At 36.1% G+C, this 21,135-nt stretch overlaps 2 protein-coding genes across 2 annotated transcripts; one reads left to right on the top strand and one right to left on the bottom strand.

Moving 5' to 3' along the window:
- Positions 1–620: 620 nt before the first annotated feature.
- LOC108207117 (uncharacterized) lies at positions 621–1,772 on the bottom strand. Its single transcript, XM_017377578.2, has one exon. The coding sequence runs from the start codon at positions 1,770–1,772 to the stop codon at positions 621–623; it is 1,152 nt and encodes a 383-aa protein (XP_017233067.2).
- A 7,004-nt stretch (positions 1,773–8,776) lies between these two features.
- Positions 8,777–16,034, top strand: LOC108209509 (calcium-dependent protein kinase 1). Its single transcript, XM_017380451.2, has 8 exons — positions 8,777–9,534; positions 11,073–11,216; positions 11,601–11,753; positions 12,580–12,695; positions 12,800–12,967; positions 14,055–14,182; positions 14,324–14,423; positions 15,594–16,034. Exons 1-8 carry the CDS (start codon positions 8,898–8,900, stop codon positions 15,675–15,677), a joined length of 1,530 nt encoding a protein of 509 aa, XP_017235940.1. The 5' UTR covers positions 8,777–8,897; the 3' UTR covers positions 15,678–16,034.
- Positions 16,035–21,135: the final 5,101 nt, after the last annotated feature.

Genomic DNA, 21,135 nt, shown 5'->3' with positions numbered 1-21,135 from the left:
AGAGTCTTTACGATGACGCAAAGATGTTTCGCGAAGAAGGTGATTGGATCAAAGAACAACAATACTTTGCTATGGTAACGAGCCCAGATTACTATTCAGATAGCATCATGTCGGACGAGGAATAAATGTTTCATTATCTTTCTGAATGTTATGTTCCGTTGTAAACATTGTTGTTTGTGATTTGTAAGCGTAGTGTTCGTCTATTACTTTGTTGTTTTTGTTTGAAATTTTATGATTGTAACCGTTGTTTTTATTGCACTTTGATGTTTTTGTTGAAAATTATGGTTGTATGAACTATATTGCGGTTTTTAAGTTGAAAGCCGAGAAAATTCATTAAAACTACTAGAAATGTTACAAGACTTATTGTCGCCTTACTAAGCCACTGAGGCAAAATAATACATGGTAACATCTAATATGTGCACAATGTATTATGCATTATACATCGGGCACTTCTTGTTCCGCTTCGTATGACCTTCTTGCTTGCACCGACTACATTTGTGATCCATCCGGGAACTGTCCATCTCCGTCTTGTATTCTCACCGACTGCCCCCTTTAGCCTCGCTTTGCTCTTCTCTTTCGCAGGGCCTCGTTCGGAACCACAGTTCCATACCTTTGCCATGCTAATGGGAGTTGCACATCCCAATAACCGCTACTGGTAACGGATATATCATAGGCTCCCACATATCTTGCAAAACAGGAGTGTAGTGGTAAAGACCAATCCACTGTTTCCAGTTTATGGAATTACGATTACACCCAGATATCAAATGAGAACATGAAAGGCGATGACAGGCCCATTTCCCGCACGTGCAAGTACCCCCTTTGATGTCCACGACCTGTGTGTTTTCGCCCTTTTCCGCACCTTTGAACCTGTACCTACGCGTCTTTATGAAGTATAAACCGGTTTGCCGGTGAAATGTTTCAACGCGGTGGGCGTTAGCCCTCTCAATATTGGTCTCCAACATTCTCCTCGCTCGTAGGCAGAGTTCATGACCTTCTTGCATGCTTTCTAGAGCAGCGTTTCTCTCCTTGTTCACCATCCTTACAGTTTTGTAAAAGAGGAATTCCATCATTGCGGTGACCGGTAGGAAGCGAGCTTGTCGAATGTTGCCATTGAAACTCTCTATCACGTTGGTAGTGGCCTGACCGTAACGAGCGTGGCCTGTTTCATGACAGATGGTCCACAAGGCAGGATTTATCTCCCGCAAATATGTCAACGCTTGGGGAGAAATGCTGGAAATCTGTTTCATGTAAGCCTCGTGCTTTCTTATTTGTGGTGTTCGGCCTGCTAGCCACATGTACATCTTCAACTCATTTCCCGGGTGATGTTTGTAGAAGTTGCTTCTCACATGGTGGAGGCAGTATCTGTGAACACCAAAAGGTTCAGTGAAGCCGTTACACTCGTCATTCACTGCAGCGAGGATCCCGGGGGCATGGTCCCATATGATACAAACGCCAAGCCTCTCTCGGCATACATGTCTTCGTAGAAGACGTAGGAACCAGGACCAGTTCTCCGTAGTCTCCTCATCCACGAGGGCAAAACAGATTGGATATTGGTGGTTGTTAGCGTCCACTCCCACCGCAACCTGCAACTTTCCATTGTACTTTCCTTTGAGCAATGTACTATCAATTGAATTGACCGGGCGAGCATGCTGCCAGCCATCAATCATCGCCTTCAAACACCAAAATGCGTGAACAAATACAGATTTGCCAATCTCAATTTGATGTGGAACCACATCAATCTCCATTACACTCCCTGGATTTGTACTTGCCATGACAGAGAGGAACCGTGGTAACTCATTATAGGTTGTCTACCAATTGCCATAAAGGGTCTCCATCGCAGCCATCTTCCCCCTCCACGCTTTGCTGTAACTAACAATGTGCTGGAACTCATCATTCACCATTGTTATAATGTTTGTTACCCTAAGATTTGGGGTTTGTGAAATCTGTTGAAATGAACAAGTATTAACAATCAAAAGGACAAAAAATCAATGTCAATAAGAGACAATAGGTTGTATCTAGGGTATTGTGACTTACGTGTGGAGCAACCAATGACCCTATCATTTTTGCTGAAATCTTCTTATGATCCTGTGTCGGCCTATCCAACAAGCACTTGTGTCTCTCGGGACATTCCGTGATTTCAAACATACAGTGCTGCTTTTTCTTCGCCACCCTTAACTTCCACTTACAATCATAGACTGTACACTTGACTTTGTATTTTTGCGTGGTGCTTTTTTGCACAACAAAGTTCCGATTCATTTTAATATGTGCCTCCTTAACCGCCGAGATTAGAACCTCTTTGTTACGAAACATGGCTCTGATGCCTAACTCGTCAACGGATGGATTGAACCCGTGGGACATGATAGTGTCCACATTGGACACTATCTCAATCTCGTACTGCTGGGATCCAAACCATGCAGCCCTAGGTACATAAACAGACATATCGCGCGTCTTCAACGAGGTATTCCCCTCTCGGACCTCATCCGAGTTGGCTTCTGAAAAGTCTTCAAATTCTTCCTCAACCTCATCATGTGACAGATTCCAATACAAATAATCACTTGTAGTTAATGCTCTTTCTCTGGCATTTTTTTCATCTTCTTCGTCCCCGTGAAGTGCAATATTCAGAGCTGCACTTCTGTCTGCCGTATGACGAGGCGGCGACAATCATGTGTCCTCCTCAACAACTTCTTCAATGTCAAAACGCCCGGTATTACTAGAGCCCCCAACAAACTGCCCTACAGTCCCGTAGTTGTAGCCACTTTGGAATACGCTATTTGACCATGCGGCCATACCCCCCAACTCGCTTCCTCCATAGTCGCCACCGTAACCCCCCCCCCCATATTTTCCTGCATAGTTCTCATCATATTGTTGGCTATCAAGAAATGTATGCGTCTGCGCAGATTGTTGGGTCCATATATGGGGCTTCATAGGGTTGGCTTTGCTGAGCAACACTCTCAGCTTCAACAAACATCCATACGTCTCTTATCTCATACAGAAATTGGCCGGGGATGCTTAGCATCCTCCTCACATCGTCGTCCGACCTAATGGACTTTACAAAGTATCCTGTTACGAGGTTACCGACACCAAGTCTAGGATATTTGAAACTGAGTTTCAAATTCCAGTGATGCCTACTTATGTTTATAACCTCATACACAATATCGTGTAACTCTTCCAATATAGTGCCGAATTTGATAAACCTCATCTCTTTTGGATCAGCCATATAGATAACATCGTTATCTTGCTTGACGATTTCACCACCCCAGAGGATGTTCACGTTTACGTAGGCTGCCATTTTTCTGGTGTGTGTGTGTGTGTGTGTGTTTTTGGGTGTTTGTGTGCTTTTGTATTTGTTGAAGAGTTTCAAATTGGCTTTGCTATGATGGTTGCTGTGTTTAGCTGTGATTCAATATGCATGGAGATCTGCAACATATAAGAGAAATATACTGTGCATGAACAGTGAGAGTTATAATTGCTCCTTTGATAAAAGGGGTTGCAGCAATCCTGCACACCCTTCCACTATATCTTGATGCAAAAAACAGGCTGGCTAGTTGAATAATTGGTGCTTCACAAGTGTAATAATGCATAGGATGTGACCATACGCACACACCCTTCAAGAAAAATCTAATCAACTTGTAATGCATGTACAGAAGAACAGTAACTGCAATTTATTTGGATGTGACCATACGTATCCAATGCTACACTCTCATTTGTCAAAATTTGTTACATATTACCCATCTAACATACTCAATTATGCGTTCAAATCAAGACATTTGTGATCAATAAAATAATCAAAATTGAATATTTACGAAATAACACAATCACAATTTGTTACATACGTATGAATTTTTACTAAAAAAAATAATCACAATTTTTAGCTTTTTAGATTTTTTTACTAAATAAATTAAACTCATTTTTTTTTTAATTTTTAAAAAAATATATGTTGTGTGCTCCCCGACCGGGGGCCACAGGTGGAATTTCTCCACACTGTGTCCGCCCATGGTAGGGGCGAACACAACAAACACCAACAATGGTGTTCGCCCCTGGGAGGGGCTTGATTATCCTTCTGTGTCCGCCCGAGGGGTGAAACAATTAGGGTGGTTAGTTTTGTGAATTGAAAATTTGGGTGGTTAGGTTTGTAAAGATTGTGTTGAAGGTGGTTAGAAATTGGAAGGAACCAACTATCTTAACTTTCATCCCCAATTAGTATTGAATCCAACTTCATACGGTAGATTTTGATTAGGTCAGAGTTTGCAGTGTTGGGTATATGCGAATCTCTTTTTAGTACAAAGTGTTTAATGTGTTTGCTCATCAAGTTGTATTGTTTTTTGCTTCACTTTAGGGTGCTACTAACATCTTTGTTTTTATTACACAATTAGAGTAAATTTTAACATTGTTCTAGTCAATTTTTATTACGGATTTTCTAGTGTGTGCCCATGAGCACACACTAGAAAGACCCTTGGGCACACACTAGAAAGACCCTTTTTATTATGAATACACTATCTTGTTTGTTTTTCTTTATGGCAGCTCCCATTCAACAAAGTCTTCAATTTCTTAACAATGTCTGCATATATGGTACTTTGGTACTTACAAGTTACAACGACGCAGGTATAGAATGATGGCTTAGAAACCCATTCCCGAGACAAAAGGTGGATTTGTAAAACTACTTTAGATGTCTACCATTCTTTCTTTAGACGTCTACCATTCTTTCTTTCTTTATTAATTCTCTTAATCTACTACAAATGCTAAAACATGTTCTGCTGCAACACCTTTGTATTCATATAATTTATTTTCTATGGATAATACCTAATATAATACTGTAATTGTGTAAGTTGAAGTAATTGAAACGAGAAATAATGTATTTCACCCGCTTGCTTCCGAGTTCAAAAGATTATAGGGTGATATATTAGTTTCATTAACATGCTTTTAATTTGGAATGAAAACATATCTGAAAGTTATAATTTAAATAATAAGATTTCTAATATTAAGTATTTTTTTAATTAAATACGTCACTTGCTTTCATTCTTGGGTGAAAATTCTGGAGTGGGTGAAAATTTTCGAGAGAGACAATATAAAGTTTCACTATTTATTTCCTTTCTTATATATATCTAAGGAGTATAAATAGGATTAAAAATCTTGTTACTTGATTTTCTTTTCGCTTGCTTTCATTCTTTTTTAAAATTCGGGTGTATCACAAATTCGAAGTCTAATCATGTCTCAAAGATTTCTTCTTATAAATTCTATTCTCGATTTTTAAAATTAGGCTTCAGTTGATTTGATTCGAACTCTGTAGTTCTAATTTGGTATTTCTTTATTTGATTTTCCTAATTTGCTTGTCTTTTTAGTGTTTTTTCCTTAAATTCTTGATTGCTCTAGGTTATCTTTTAGTAAGTTTTAAAGTTAAACTGTTAATATTATTGTTTTAATAAGTAGATAGTTAGTTCTTGCTTGCTTATGTGCTTATTTTAAGACATATTATGTTAATGTTGACTTGCTAGTTGCTATACTGGCTGGGTTCCATGACCTTAATTTAGGAAAATAAGTATGGTTGCTTATCTCAGGCTTTAAATAATTGCTGCCATGTTGTCGCATGTTGAAACTTTTAGATTATCTAAAACTTCTTCTTTTCCTTTTTTTTGGAAACAAGATTATCTTAAACATAAAGATGGAAGGGAAGGAAAAACAATATTTACAACAAATTTGTCCCACTACTTCTAAATCCTCTCATTTTCTATCATAATTAAACTTAAAGATGTAAGGAAAATAGTACATGCTCTCATAAACTTTGGCCAAGGACTATGAATATTTAATCTACAAATCAATTCAAACAGTCAAGTACTTGTTTAAACTTTAAACAGGAAAAACCTAGTATACATGGAAATGCTTACTCTAAACTGCTGGTAGATGTTTTTCATGCGATAGAAGGGAGATCCATGTTTGATACAATAGTAGAAGATTGTCGTGAATTAGCTAAAAACTACGAAGATGTGTTAGTTAAGTTTGTTCCCAGATCTGCTAATAGTGTAGCTCATGAGGTTGCTCGAGCTGCTTATTCTAATTCAGGTATAAGGGAGTGGTACGATACCGCCCCTGATTTTATTATGTGTAATCTTTTGATGGATGAGTATTTAATACAAGCAAGTACGTTTTATTCAAAAAAAGAAGAAGATGAGTTTAGAGTCTTTAGACTTTACTACAGAAAAACCGCCTATGATAAAAATCATTTATAAGATTTATTTGTCATATTACAAAAGAATTATCAAATGATCTGAAGATTGGTTTCTTCAAATATTACCGATGGGAACGGCTCAAATCACATTTAGGGGCTCCACTTTCAGGACAACGTTATCTTCAGTCGCTTATCTTTGTGATCAACGTTGCACTTTTTTTTCTAGACTTTCAAAACGGAACCACTTGTTTGCTAAGTAACTCATGTGAGACCATAATTAATAGGCTCCCACCTCTCGAACCTCGTAAGAAATACTCCAATCATGTCCAAATACTTGAATTGAGAATTCTCAATATCTTTGAAGACGATCTCAGGTGTGAATCCTAGACCAGTTTTTAAATGCTCAACGAACTGAGTGCAACAGTATGCTTTTCCTTCAACATAACCAAAGCGAGCAATAATTTCTGTTATCCTGGGAATAAATTCCATTCCCAGAGCAAGGGCAAATGACAGAAAATCTCCTTGAATCTCAAGATAATCTGCATACTTAACAATCTAGTATTGGTAGAAAAGTCCCTTTCTGCCAAAACTCTTATTCAAAAACGGCCAGTACCTTTCCATTAGAGCTGAGTTACTTACCTATTTTGTAATAAAAAGGGAGGGTTAAAATTAATAAAAAAACATAAAACATCTTTAAAATATTATTTTTAGATATTATTTAATCTAAAAATAGAGTTGGGCTCCTTGGAGACCCACATAATTGGAGTCCTTGGAGTCCCAAGCCTAGACCAGTGGACGAGCAACAAAACTAACGGTTGAGATTAAAAACAGCAAAACAATTATGTTTAGTTCGCATGTTATGTTTCCCTGATTTGTGTATTAGTATTGTCTACCTGTTGCTTGACAATGTTCCGTGACTTAAACTTGATTGTTCCTCAAATCTGAATGTTCCTCTCATAACACCAGAACAACCCAATCACTTAACTTTACAAGATAAATGGAGTGACAATAGTCGAAAATGAAGAGAAGAACACTTAAAAACTGCAGAACAATGAACACTTAAGAACTGTGGAACAATAAGACGATTAATAGATATATATGATGAAAGACATTAGATTAATGGAGAAATCATGTTCCAGAAATGGCTCTCCACCGGTAAATGTCAGTTATAAAATCTGTATCTATACATATACTATACGCAAAGATACGAATTAATGAAAAGAAAAATTTTAATTTATAAACTGAAATCATATCAGCTGTTGGATTATAAAATAGATCAAAGGTAATGATGCAGTACTCCAAGTCTCCAAAGATTTGGGGTCTCCACAGAACTTAAATAATTCTACTTTGACTAGAATACAATTTCATCATAATTATAGCATTACAATATCAAAAACAAAGTACAAACCCCAGTAACAAAGTCGAATCAAAATCACACAATCAATGCGTAATATAATCAAATTAATTACCAAAACATGAAATCAAATGAAAATTAAGAAATTTCAAGCTAAATCAAAAGCAGTTTAGTCAAATATTGAGAACCTCAAGCTTACCATTTCTAGCAAAGCAACAAGAATTTCAAGCTGCCATATGTTCTATCAAGTCCAAGAAATCCTATATTTGTAATAGCTAGAAAAGGAGTAGGAAAATGCTTTTACAGACTAGTTTTGTTTGTGGTAGTATATATTCATTTTGTAATTTTTATTTCAAAGTATCCAAACACTGAGAATTGAAGAGCAAAGCAGTAGAGATAGCAAGCAAAAAATTGTAAGCTTCTGCTCTTCATTCTTTTGTAAGCAGCCAAGTAATTCTTACTCGGAAGGTTCTTAATATAAAAATCTCTCAGGTGGATCAAACAATCCACCTGAAATTTTTAAGATCCTTGTTATTTAAATTTCTGTTTTAGCTATAATATTCTCTTGTAGTTTTGAATATAACTTGTTTAGTAAAAATTGGTTGAAATTTTTGTAGATTGTATTCAACCCCCCTTCTAAAATCTAACTTATTGTTTGCATTGTCAGAATAACAGATCTTCCACCTAAATTTCGAGGGCTAAAAGGTCATTAAGCCTATTATTTTCTGTTTTATAAATTAAATCTGTTTCAAATTTTTACACTTAATTTAAAATATAGAAAAATATTTATACTTATTTATTTTCCAAATTTTACCTTTTTAATATAAATTTAATATCTATTGTTTGATTTAGAAAACATATACTCAAAAATATACTCCCTCCGACCCTCTCATTTCTTATCAAATGGGTTGGGTACGGAGGTTAAGAAATATGTATAAAATAGTGGAAAAGAGGAAGAAAAGGGGGTGAAGTGGTGAGACCCATTGATTTTTAATGTATAAAAAGAAGATAGTGGAGTAAAAGTAGTGTGAAAAGGAAAAAAAAGTGAAGAAGTGGTGGGACACATTAACTATTTTTGGTAAGTTTTGAAATGTAAAGAATTGGATGGGACATCCCAGAAAGGAAAGTGTAAAGAAATGGGAGAGACGGAGGGAGTATATTTTTACTCTCATATTACATTTTAAAACTTAAAAGTCCTTAAAACAGGAAATGTAGACACTGTATTTAAGCTATTTCTTGGATGAGGGGTCGTAGTCTCTTCCCAACTTCACCAGTATTTGAGGACAAGTGCTGTGTCATAACGCATATACATCCAGATACACTTGAGAATATTGTAATAATTCTAATCCAAGTCAATCCAAGTCAACAAACCTCCCCAAAATGGGTAACCGCAACACCACCCAATCCCCACCCCCGCCCACCGCTCCACCACCGCAACCTCCTCCCCAAACCACCGCCAAACGCCCCGCTCCGGCACCCCAACACCCCCCTCCCCGCTCCTCCCCCATCGGCCGCATCCTCGGCAAGCCAATGGAAGACGTCCGCGCCTCCTACTCCTTCCACCGCGAGCTCGGCCGCGGCCAATTCGGCGTCACCTACTTAGTCACCTGCAAATCAACTCACCGCCAATTCGCCTGCAAGTCCATCGCCACGCGGAAACTCAACCGGAAAGACGATATCGAGGACGTGCGGAGAGAAGTTCAGATAATGCATCATCTCACTGGCCACAAGAATGTTGTGGAGCTTATAGCCGTGTTCGAGGACCGGCATTCGGTTAATTTGGTTATGGAGCTCTGCGGGGGCGGTGAGCTCTTCGATAGGATTATTGCCAAAGGACATTATTCGGAGCGAGCGGCTGCGGAGATGTGTAGGCAGATGGTGACTGTGGTGCATTATTGTCATTCCATGGGGGTTATGCATCGGGATTTGAAGCCGGAGAATTTCTTGTTGTTGAGTAGTGATGAGGATTCGCCGTTGAAGACTACTGATTTTGGGCTATCGGTTTTTTTCAAGCCGGGTATGGTCTTTATTTTATCAGAATAAATATTAGGACACAATTTTATGATTGATTATAAAGTTATGGCTGGACTGCTAGGTATTGTATGTGACTATGTAAATTTTGAAATCGCTAGGTATTGTATGTGAATAAGTGGATTTTGAAATTTAAAATGTAGTTGGTTTCGGTCATTATTTGGGTGATGATTTATATATGACAAAATATGAAATTTTAAAAATATTATTGTCATTTTGTGCGACGACGTGGGATAACAGAGTATATTTACATTATGTGACTATTGAAAATCTGTATCATGTGTAGTTACTTTTCAATTTCCTCTGCTGCATCATTTATTTATAAATATAATATGTACTAAAGAAGTTGAAGAGATGGTGAGAAACAGTTTTTGTTGAGAACCAATCCATCTAAAACATATTAAACGAAGGCTCCAAATGGATCTTATGCTATATTTCAATAGTTCTGCACAAATGAGTTGAAAACACTTCATTTTAACAAAACAAATGGATTGTATTCACACCATATTTATGTTTGAAATAGAGACTTTCTGCTTTCCATGAATACTGAAATTATATTTTGAACAAATTAATTATTGCTTGGAAGGAATTAATATGTTTATGATTTAGTTTGTTGTATAAGATAAGAAAACGTGATTTGATCTAAATATCCAATCCATTACCTTTAACACAATAGCACCCTAAATCCTTACTATTTTGTTAAAACTTTTTTTTAACACGAAATGTATATTGTCAAAACTTTTTTGGATATTCAATTCCAAAATTTGAATATTAACATATATATTGAAACTCAAAAACAATTACAACGAATAGCTCATAGTGTCGCGTCTCTGTCGAGACCCGGTCCTTTTATCATGACTTCCACTCGATCAACCCTAACTCCACCCCCTGTTCACCACAACCATCACCACAGGCCAGTCTGGCCACATAGCCTATGCCCTCTTGTTGAGTAGCAATGAGGACTCACTGTTATAGACTGTTGATTTTGGTGTGTTGGTTTTATTTTTTAAACTGGGTACTGTTAATCTTAATGCCCTTATATACACGTATAGTTGGACTGTTAGGTAATTTATGTGTGTGAACGTTTAAATACGGGCTAATTTATGCTCCAGTTGTTTAGTTTAACATTTTTATCCTGAAATTCCTGATTTTCCAGTGTTTATTTACTTGCAAAAAATATTTCTTAATTTTGTGGTTTCCCGGCATTTGTTCAGTTTAGGAACACAATAAATTGTTTGGTATGTAGAAAATAATATATAATTATTTGAGGTTATGATTGCAAGCATTGTGTGGCGCACAAATGTCAACAGAACAGAATGCAATATATTGTATCTGTTAATCTCTTGTTCCAGCTATATTCGTTATTTGGTTAAAATTTTATTCCAGCCAATAATAAGAAGGTACTCCATCTGTTGCTCAGAGCTATGATATGTGGTATATGTTACCTTCACTGAAGATGACACAAGAAATGTATTTAAAAACCTTCTTGGAAATGATATATATATTCTTTATATGTTCTCACAGGAGATGTATTTAAGGATCTTGTTGGCAGTGCATATTATGTGGCTCCTGAGGTGCTAAACAGAAATTACGAAGCTGAGGCTGATATATGGAGTGCTGGGGTTATTCTATATATTTTACTCAGTGGTGTTCCACCATTCTGGGGAGGTATGTACTCAGTCACCAGTAGATTTGAAACATGTTCTCACTCTACAAGACTATGATCATAGTAAAGTGCAAACATGTCCTCACTTTACATTATCTTTTAAAATTATATATATGATAGATTCTACTTGTTTCACTCTTTGTTAGTTCCATTTGCCAAAGTTACTGGATTCCAATAGTCCATCTCAGGACTTTGAAGATTAGATGAAAAATATGTTGTAGAACTTTGTAGCTTTTACAAAATGAATTTTTGGGTCCGACAACTACCTTTTTGAATGTTAGATGACTCAGATGAGTCAGATCTAATACTTCTATTTATTTGTTTCTGGATACTGCTACATAATGTGATAATGGTTTCTATCTTCTGTACTGTTGATTCTTGTGCAGAAACTGAGGAAGGTATCTTTAATGCAATCCGACGGGGACATCTTGATTTTGAAACTTCCCCTTGGCCATCCATATCAATTAGTGCCAGGGATCTTGTTAAGAAAATGCTATGCTATGACCCTAAAGAAAGGATAACTGCAGCTGAAGTCTTGAGTAAGTTCACCTGTTCTTTTTCCATAAATGGAGTAAGTTCCCCTGTTACAATATATGAAATATATATATATGTGTGTGTGTGTGTGTCTACACACACACACACACACACACACATATATCTTCAGCCAATCACAGTCGATGTAAGAATATTCTATTACACTATTTTTTAATTATATAAATGCATGGATTATGACAAATATTAAAGGCTCACAGATTGAACTTTCAATTTTGTACCTAGTTATTGAATTACTCACGTATACCATAAAGTTCATCTAAAGTATTCCAATATTTCAAACTTTTACGGAAGACACAGAGTCAAAATAACAAAAAATCCATACTTATATGCGTTAACATATATATATATATATACAAATATAGGCAATTGCTCAAATAGAAACCACTAAAATAAAAACTAAAATGGAAAACTAGAGAAACTATACCTAAATGACTTCACCCACTCTCTATATGTCATCACCCACCCCCTATATTTCATCACCCACCTAGAGCCCGCCCTCACCCCCACTCAATCCACCCCGGGCCCGCTAGAGCCTCGCCAAGGCTCCTCACATGCCCTGGACAGGCCCCAGACAGTCTTGAAGATCCAAACCTTGGCCCCAGCGTGGTCCCACTGGCCACTAGGCCCCGACCCGGCCCTACTAGGCCCCACTTAGACCCCGTCTAGGCCCATCTCGGGGTCCATCCCCGGTCCCAAAACCCGCATCATTCTACTTAATCGCATTGGTTTCTATTCTAGTAGTTTTCATTGGAGTAGGACTTGTTCGTTTTGTAAGTTCAAGATTTAGTGTAATATTTTCATGCAATGCAGATCATCCATGGATGAGAGAAGACGGTGATGCATCTGATAAGCCAATTGATTTTGCTGTCTTAACTAGAATGAAGCAGTTCCGTGCAATGAATAAATTGAAAAGAGTAGCTCTTAAAGTAAGATATTTCCTGCAACTACTCAATTTGTTAATCTATAAATCAGGTTCTTTACTTTCCCTATCAAAAATATATTCTGATTAGAGATCTTCTTGTACTTCTAGGTAATTGCAGAAAACCTCTCTGAAGAAGAAATTATAGGTCTGAAGGAAATGTTTAAATCTATAGACACAGATAACAGTGGAACAATTACTTATGATGAGTTGAAAGATGGTCTCCGGAAACTGGGGACTGAGCTTTCTGAGTCAGAAGTGGGGCAATTGATCGAAGGGGTACTATTCTTAGCCTTCCTTCCATTTTAGATTTGATATGTTTGGCTTATGAGTTATGAGTAACTTCAGTAACTTTTAGAACTACACTTGCGCATATTTAGCCAAACAATTGATGACGACCTATGGTTGAAGTGATTGAAACACTGTAGTATGCATTAATGGCTGTACAGCCTTCTGATGGAGGACCTTGCTTGCCTGGAACTCAACTAACTGTTTGTTGCTTGTGCTCAAGTATACTCATGGTGTATATTTCTATCACAAGATGGCATTCTCATGATATGTATCTATAAAAATTTATATATATTTCAAAGGTATTCAGTTGTTGCTGTCAGTATAGCTGCATTTCAACTTTGTCGATTATCCGGAATTTGTAATAAAACCTAACTTAGTGTATCTCATAGCTTGTGTTATACTTTCTAAAATTACTGAGACTGTTTGACATTGTTTTTGCACATCCTGAAAGCAAGTTTGTAGCTTTTACTGCTAGATGCAGCGTTTGGTAACATTGCAACTGCTTTGGAGAAGTGGCTTTCAAGAAGATGCTATAATTTGTAGCTTTTGTGGTACAGTAAAAACAGATTTTATGAGTTTCCAGAAAAAAAACCTAATATTAAATTTTGTGCAAAAAAAAACCACAACTTTAGACTTAGTTTCAAGCTAATTTAGTATTAACTTTTCTTTGACCTTCAACCTAAAACTCAAATTATTTATTTACCCAAACACTTGTAACCCGCACAAACCTTACCCCACAGCAGGTTGGCTACTGCAATGCCAATCTGGGCCTTTGTCACCAAATCTATTACTCAAAAGTAACCTTATCATTTTGGCTCGAAGTTGCACTAATATGTCAGCTTAGAGCTCTATCTTTTTCCCTGGTAGATCAATGACAAGAAACTGAAATACTCACTCATGCATAAGCCTCCACTGAGGCTGGAACCCTCAACCATTTAGAGCTGATAAAGACGAGGGATATCTGCTAGCATAATCTTCAGTTGGATGCATTGTTATTGAACTTCTTTGAGCTGGGACTTTCCTAATTAATGATCTCTTACATGAATGTAAACAATATAATGTGGGGGTTTTTTAGGCTGATGTGGACGGAGATGGATCAATTGATTATATGGAGTTCATAACTGCTACAATGCACTTGAATCGGGTGGAGAGGGAGGACCATTTGTACAAAGCATTCGAATATTTTGACAAGGACAAAAGCGGGTTTGTTTCCCTGTGAAAATCTAGACATCAATTTATATTGCACAAAAAACATTTCTTTTGTTTATACTCTAACACATTCATGCATATTTGTTATCTTCATCCACTATTGTCTGCTGTTGATTTCATATTTACTTGCTCCAGGTTCATTACAAGGGACGAATTGGTACATGCCCTGAAGCAGTATAATATGGGTGATGAAAAAACCATCAGGGAGATTATCGATGAAGTTGACACTGACAATGTATGCTTTCTTTCTTATTTATTCATAGTAAAGTTCCCTTCTTTCTGCAGTTTGTTTTATGAGCTATATAGAATAGTACATTATACTTCAACTTGGTCTTTGCACTTTCTAGTGTAATTTATTTAGTTTAATCAATGCTTGTTGGTTATTTCTATTTAAATTCTCTAAAAATTCCATGACCTCGTCTTTGCGGACCTTGTCTTTGGCTCTTTGCAGTACAAACTGATTTAATAATGTAAACCTGATTACTTGGAAGGAACTAGGATGTGAATCGTTAGATTTTAAAACAACACTTTATGTCAAAAACAGATTTTGAAACTTGTATAGAAATATAAAAAAATAATATATATAACATTAGAATGATATATAGCTTCCAGTCATCCAAAATGAAAGTGTACCTAACTTGATGTATGTTCCCCTCCACCTTTTTGCTGGACATGAAGATGTGAATGAGGACCTTTGCACCTTGTGGATTCAAAACCTTTTTGGAGATTATGAAGCTAACTAATAATGGTAATCAAGTCTTTTTGCAGTTGAGAATGTGAGAGCTAAAAAATGACTGTGGAAAGCAGTGAGAGTTAGAACAGCTGTATATCTGGTGAATTGGTGAGAGTATAGTCTTGCTCAAAAGTAGAATAGGGCGTGGAGGGTGATTTATATGTAAAATTTACCCCAATTCCTAGGGGTAAAGAAGTTGTTTCTGATGTCCCCTTGGTTTTCAAAGAAATGAAGTAAGTATGGTGTCTCTGACAATATATTATGCATAGTGCTTCTGAATCTCCTTGTTATAAAAACAATAATTTATCAGCTAAGTCCTTGTTTAATACCTAAGGATCAAGAGAGATTATTGATCTCATTAGTTTGATAGTAAAGACTTGTACCTTTCTGATGATCTTATGTTTTAGTTCCATTTACGATTTGTGGAGTCCTATTAAATGATATTTTGTTATTCACGGGAACATTTCATACTGGACAAGTAAGAAACTATCATAAATTATTTTCTCCATATATAGGTTTGGTCTATATATATATTGTCAGGTTTCCGTTGATTGTAAAAACCGTAATTTTGGTTTCTTTTTGCTCGTGTGGCCTCTGTTGTTCACAAAAGATTATTGCACCAGTGGTCCAAGTTGAATTCAATAAATAATAAGAAATTCAATCTTGTTGCAGGATGGAAGAATTAACTATGATGAGTTTGCAGCGATGATGCGGCAAGGCAATCCAGAGTTGGTCATAAATAGGCGCCGCAAATAGGGAAGAAAAGGTCGACTAGACATCACATAATATTATATTTTCTTGGCTGGTAACCCTGAACAGTTTGCTGGTGTTTAACCTTTTGCACCTACCGACCGAGACCTTACTTTGTATTAACTTCCCTGGAATTAATAGAGGATTTTCCTTTGCACTTTGACTTGTTGTTCTCGTCTCTATTGATGTACCTGCTGTTCTTTACACACCAGGTTAACTATTATTGTTTGTACATAATATACAAGGTTGGCCATTAGGCCCAGTACATCGAGCATAGACTCTTTGCAATTAACATTGAACTCGTGCTCTGTTTTCACTTTGTCGAGTATATTATGCTATTCAATTATAAAGTCCACTTTCTTACTGCTGGTAGCAAATTATGTTTCCCACAAGGCTTCTACTCATAACTTTAGAACCTGCCAAGTCAAAAAAAAAAGTGATAATTCACTATTATTAAGATTGAATTTAGATAATTATTTCAATTATTTCTAAACTTTCAGGATATATTCAGGTCTGAAGAAAAATCCGAATCTGGATCCAAATCTGAAAAATCGGGTTCGCAGAAATCCAAACAGATAGGAATGGATCGGGTATCCGTCGCATTGGATAAAATTGTCTTTCCTAGTACTCAGTTCGCTCATGGAAGACTGAATTAGAAGCAACACGCACACTTTTAGTCACAATATAGTGAAACAGGTGTAAAAACTGGCATATGTAGTTCTTTGAACAAGGAGAAAAGCCATGTAATTTCATGGCATGGCACCTGAGCCTAAGCCTCTTCCATGACTTGTCAAAGTGGTAACAAGACCATCAAAGAATAAATGGTCAAAGAAATATGCATTACAGAAGACCTAACAATGCTATTTAAAGTGGGAACTATAATGAGGTGCACATAATCCATGATTCCAGGAAGTTTTCCATGCATTATTATTAATACTACTTATGAGGGTTTGAATTCTAACAGTCAGGCTGTGCAAGCCAAATCACCCATGAGAATCAAAAGAAATGCTAGAAAGCAAGTCACTCTTCTGAGAAAAGGAAATGTTGAGGATGGAAGTAGAGCCCCTAATCATTGTTTCAGTTTTACGAGACAATATTTTTTACGAGTACAAGAAGTATTCCAAAAGATAATGAAGCTATTCAAATGATAAACTGAAATCTAAGAAGATAAATGAACAATTAATTTGTCTACAAAAATTTCTAGTTCTCCTTCAGTTACGGTAGTGATTCCAAATTGCAACGCTAGGATAAGGTGCTGCTGGTGAATATGTGGAAGCTTGTTCTCCAGGATAAGCAGACTCCACCACAACAAACACAGGAGGCTGAACTATAAATGCCATATGTGGGTGGCTGTGACACAAAAATCACTATCTGTGAGTGCCAACCCAAAACAAAAGAGATAGTGCCCGGTTTACCAGATACTCACATATCGAATGGATTAAATATCTATTACACAATACCATTCTGAAAATGCCCTTGTCTTATTTAATTTACTAGCCAATAGGTTTTTAACCGTTGTCCAATACCCACGCAATTAAACAATGATTTTTCGATGATGAAAATAAGCTGTCTTGATTTCGGGCAACACTTTTTTATGCGACTGTTGTCAAATTTGTACTAAGGCTTAATGATCTTTTAGCCCTCAAAGTTTGGAGGGTTGTACCGATACGGCTTTGATGTTTCAACTCGGCAGATTCAACCCTCCAAGTTTCACAAATATACCTTTTAACCTTTATACTGGTATGATTGAAAAAAAGTATAAATTAGAGAGTAAAATAGACAAATCCTAATATTGGTGAAGTTTGGGCATAAAGGTTAAAATGTACAACCCTCCAAACTTTGAGGGCTAAAAGATCATTAAGCCTAATTAGTTTGATCATTAATTAGTACAGACTAGTCCATTAACAGGCAGGAGTTTCATGTTATTGTTGAACTGGTTATTATCTTGTGCCATTGATTAACTGGTTCATTCTTTTCTCCTTTTAAACAACTCATTCTACTTACCGTGGCAAACTCCACGAATGCAGCCCAAGTTGGGTAATGACGGTTTTCAAACACCCTCAAGCGAAGAACCTATGGCAGAATAAATATTCTTTAATATCTACTTCTAATTTTAAGAATACAAGCACCTATACATCAGCAGCATGAAATCACAAACCTTCCCACAGAAAGATTGATCAAAAAAGTATATGATCTCTTCTGCAAAAACCTAAAGTAAACAAGCATACAGATTGATCAAATTAATAATGAAGAAAACAAGCTTTTGATTAACAAAAGAGGAAACTATCTATATTTTTCTAAACTACCTCTCTCTGTATATTTGTACAGTAAATAGTCCTTGAGCATCTCTCCCTTTCATCATCAGACTAAAGAAACACAAAATACGATAATTTAAATTAGCATAGATTCTCTTACAAAAAAAAAAAAAATTAGCATAGATTGGCTTATCACTAACTTATCTCCAATTGTACGCATGTATGAGATTATCATAACAAAGTATTAAAAGATAATGAATTAAACTACTAACTCTCGGCAAAAGTATATGATCAACGGGTGCCATTGCAGATCGGGAAGGCACCACCCTGATGGCCTGATAGCATGGGAGCCAAACATCTTCCTATCAACATCGTCCTATCAAGTATTAAACTATTTCTGGCACATTCTTTATGAAATCATTATGTGCATGAGTAGTCGAACAATATATTAAAGGCTTAATGATCTTTTAGCCCTCAAAGTTTGGAGGGTTGTACCTTTTAACCCTTATGCCCCAACTTTACCAATATTAGGATTTGTCTACTTTATCCTCAGATTTATACCGTTTTTTCAATCATATACCGGTATATGGGTTAAAAGGTACATTTGTGAAACTTGGAGGGTTCAATCGGCCGAGTTGAAACATCATGACGGCATTGGTTCAAGCCTCCAAACTTTGCGAGCTAAAAAGTCATTAAGCCAAAAGTGAACACGTATGATGGCTAAATACTGTATTTTAAAATTATTACCAAATACATAATTAAATTAAAACACTTAGAAAGGCTTGATTCCATTATATGTTCTAACCAATATTGTATTTTTAAAGATAAAAATATAATTGTATGACTAATAAAATTCATGGATACAGGTAGCATGGCAACACTTTTAACTAAGTTACTATACAAAATTGAAATTAATAACTAATACCATATTTTATAATAAAATAGTTGCATTAGTATAATAAATATATCCCACAAGTAAATGCATAAATCAAGAATGAATTACCGGTCGAATATATGTCCGCGGATCCTGAATCGAGATGGAGCATTTTCTTCATTATCTACTATAACGTTCCAAATATGCATAAACTGAAATTAAAACAAACAAATGTGATCAATGATTTCTACGATATAAAATTTCAAGGATTATTAGGAGATATTACTTGCCATATATCAAATTCACAAAAGACTTGTGTCAGGAAGCCATGAAAATGTCCTTGACCAAAGCTCTCATGTAAAATACCAAGATAATTTTTATTGCACACCGTAATATCAAAAATCAGTATGAAAATACTCAAATCCAAAATCTAAGATCCAAAATTTTAATAGAAAACTAAACCTATCCAAACAAAAACAAAAACGTGAATTTCACCATTACTTACCAATTAGAGTTAGGCAAAATTGAAAGGTTTAGCAGTTTTGTAAGCATAACAAGGAAAATGAGATAATCAAACAGAAATCGGGTAAATAAAGACAGAGGCTTAGTAATTATCTTATGAGTGAATGAGAAAATTATGCAAATATTGGGCACAAATATGTACACGAGATCTTGTATACAATTCTTATGGCGTATGTGCTTAATCTGGACTCTGACGAAAACAGTTACATTCATTGACAGAATCAATGTCTTTAACAAAGGTATGATTTATTAAATATGGGAGGAGAGGTTAGAGGAATTTAGAGTTTTAGACGGAGAGAAAGAGGTGAGAAGGACGGAGAGAAAGAGGTAGGAATGGGACAATTGTGCGAAATGAAAAATGTGACAATAGTTTATATAAGAACATATGTTTAATGATGTGAAAAGCAAGAAGGTTCTAGAGAAATAACAATGCTACAAGTGTTACAAATAGAAATATTTAGAGAATGAATAATGAACCTATATGGCATCTTATTTAAATTTTGTCAAATAGTGAATAAAAATTATATTTTAATAATTATAATATATTTATTTTGATGCGCACGAACATTTAATAATATTTCATATACTAAATTAAATTTTGGTGGTTTAAATAAAATTATTATACACTTTGATGGCCGATTTTTCCAACTTGACAGTACAGTACAAGGAGATAATATTTTAAAGTCATTTGGGGTCTCCTCCTCAAATCTTCCGAACGGAGTTAAAGATGTCTTACAAATGAAGGGGTAATGTCATTTTAGTGTCGAATCTAAAGTGATATAGTGATACTAAACTGATATACTTATAATAAAAGAACTTGCTGCTCTCATAGAACAGATGCTCAGAGTACATATATAGTGAGCATATAGAAACTACATAACACACGTGAACCACTTCTGTTCCTAAAAGTACTCCATGACTCCCACTAATCTATGACTCTCCTAGAAAATCTGAAACAACCTACAACTACTTCAAATAGATACAAACTCAACTGCCCGCTAAATACAAATAAAACAAATATCTAATCAATGAATTTAAGATTAAATTCCAACAATCTCTCCCTTAATCTTAAATTTGTCATGAACCCATTTGGCTTAGCCCGTTTGGCTTTCATCTGAGCCCGTTTGGCTTTCAACTTCTCTGCCCATATGGCATTTAAACTCGGCCCATCTGGCATTTAAAGAAAAACTTGCCCATCTGGCACTTTTGTATGCCCGTCTCGCACCTTTATTTTCCCTATGGCTTCATACTTCTGTCTATAACAATGCTGGCTCATCATCCTCCATCTGTGCCAGGTTCACCTCTTGTCCCTTCTCTCGTTCCCAGCGTGGTTTACTACATTCTGCAGCATAGTTTCCAAAGACGTTGCAGTTATAACACTTTATTTTGCTCTTGTCACGTCCACCATTCCTACCATCTAATCCTCCATGGGCTCTTGCCTTCCATTTTTGAGTTAGAAGAAGCTGCCCACTTGTATTCTCAGACTTGCCCCTTTCCTCGTGAGGCTTGAGCAGGGGCGGACCCAGACATTTTTATCTGCCCGGGCTGATCTTTCTCTACTGTGTAACTCTAAGAATATATAGATGTTAATCCCAAAAATATGCATGTGTCCTGGTAGAACTGAAATTTTTTCCTTTTAAGTTTAAATATTTTTAGTTATTGAAAAATCTCCTATATATTTGTAAAAAAATATTTTATCGATTCATCGATCACGTTTCGATTTGACTAAAATAACTGATTTATAAAAAAAACCCATGATAAATCATGAATCGGTAGGCTAACTAATTAGTTCCGATTCAAAATTTCTCCAGTC

The sequence above is a fragment of the Daucus carota genome, chromosome 2 (assembly GCF_001625215.2).
Source record: "Daucus carota subsp. sativus chromosome 2, DH1 v3.0, whole genome shotgun sequence".
Lineage (NCBI taxonomy): Eukaryota > Viridiplantae > Streptophyta > Magnoliopsida > Apiales > Apiaceae > Daucus > Daucus carota.
The sequence above is the reverse complement of the archived record's forward strand: the minus strand, read 5'-3'. Positions and strand labels throughout refer to the sequence as shown.

Bases quoted from the DNA above. Each gene is read 5' to 3' on its own strand.
- LOC108207117 (XM_017377578.2), bottom strand. From the start codon at position 1,772: ATGGCAAGTACAAATCCAGGGAGTGTAATGGAGATTGATGTGGTTCCA.
- LOC108209509 (XM_017380451.2), top strand. From the start codon at position 8,898: ATGGGTAACCGCAACACCACCCAATCCCCACCCCCGCCCACCGCTCCA. The intron at 11,754-12,579 runs GTAAGTTCACCT...CATGCAATGCAG, and splicing joins AACTGCAGCTGAAGTCTTGA to ATCATCCATGGATGAGAGAA. The intron at 12,968-14,054 runs GTACTATTCTTA...GGGGTTTTTTAG, and splicing joins TGGGGCAATTGATCGAAGGG to GCTGATGTGGACGGAGATGG.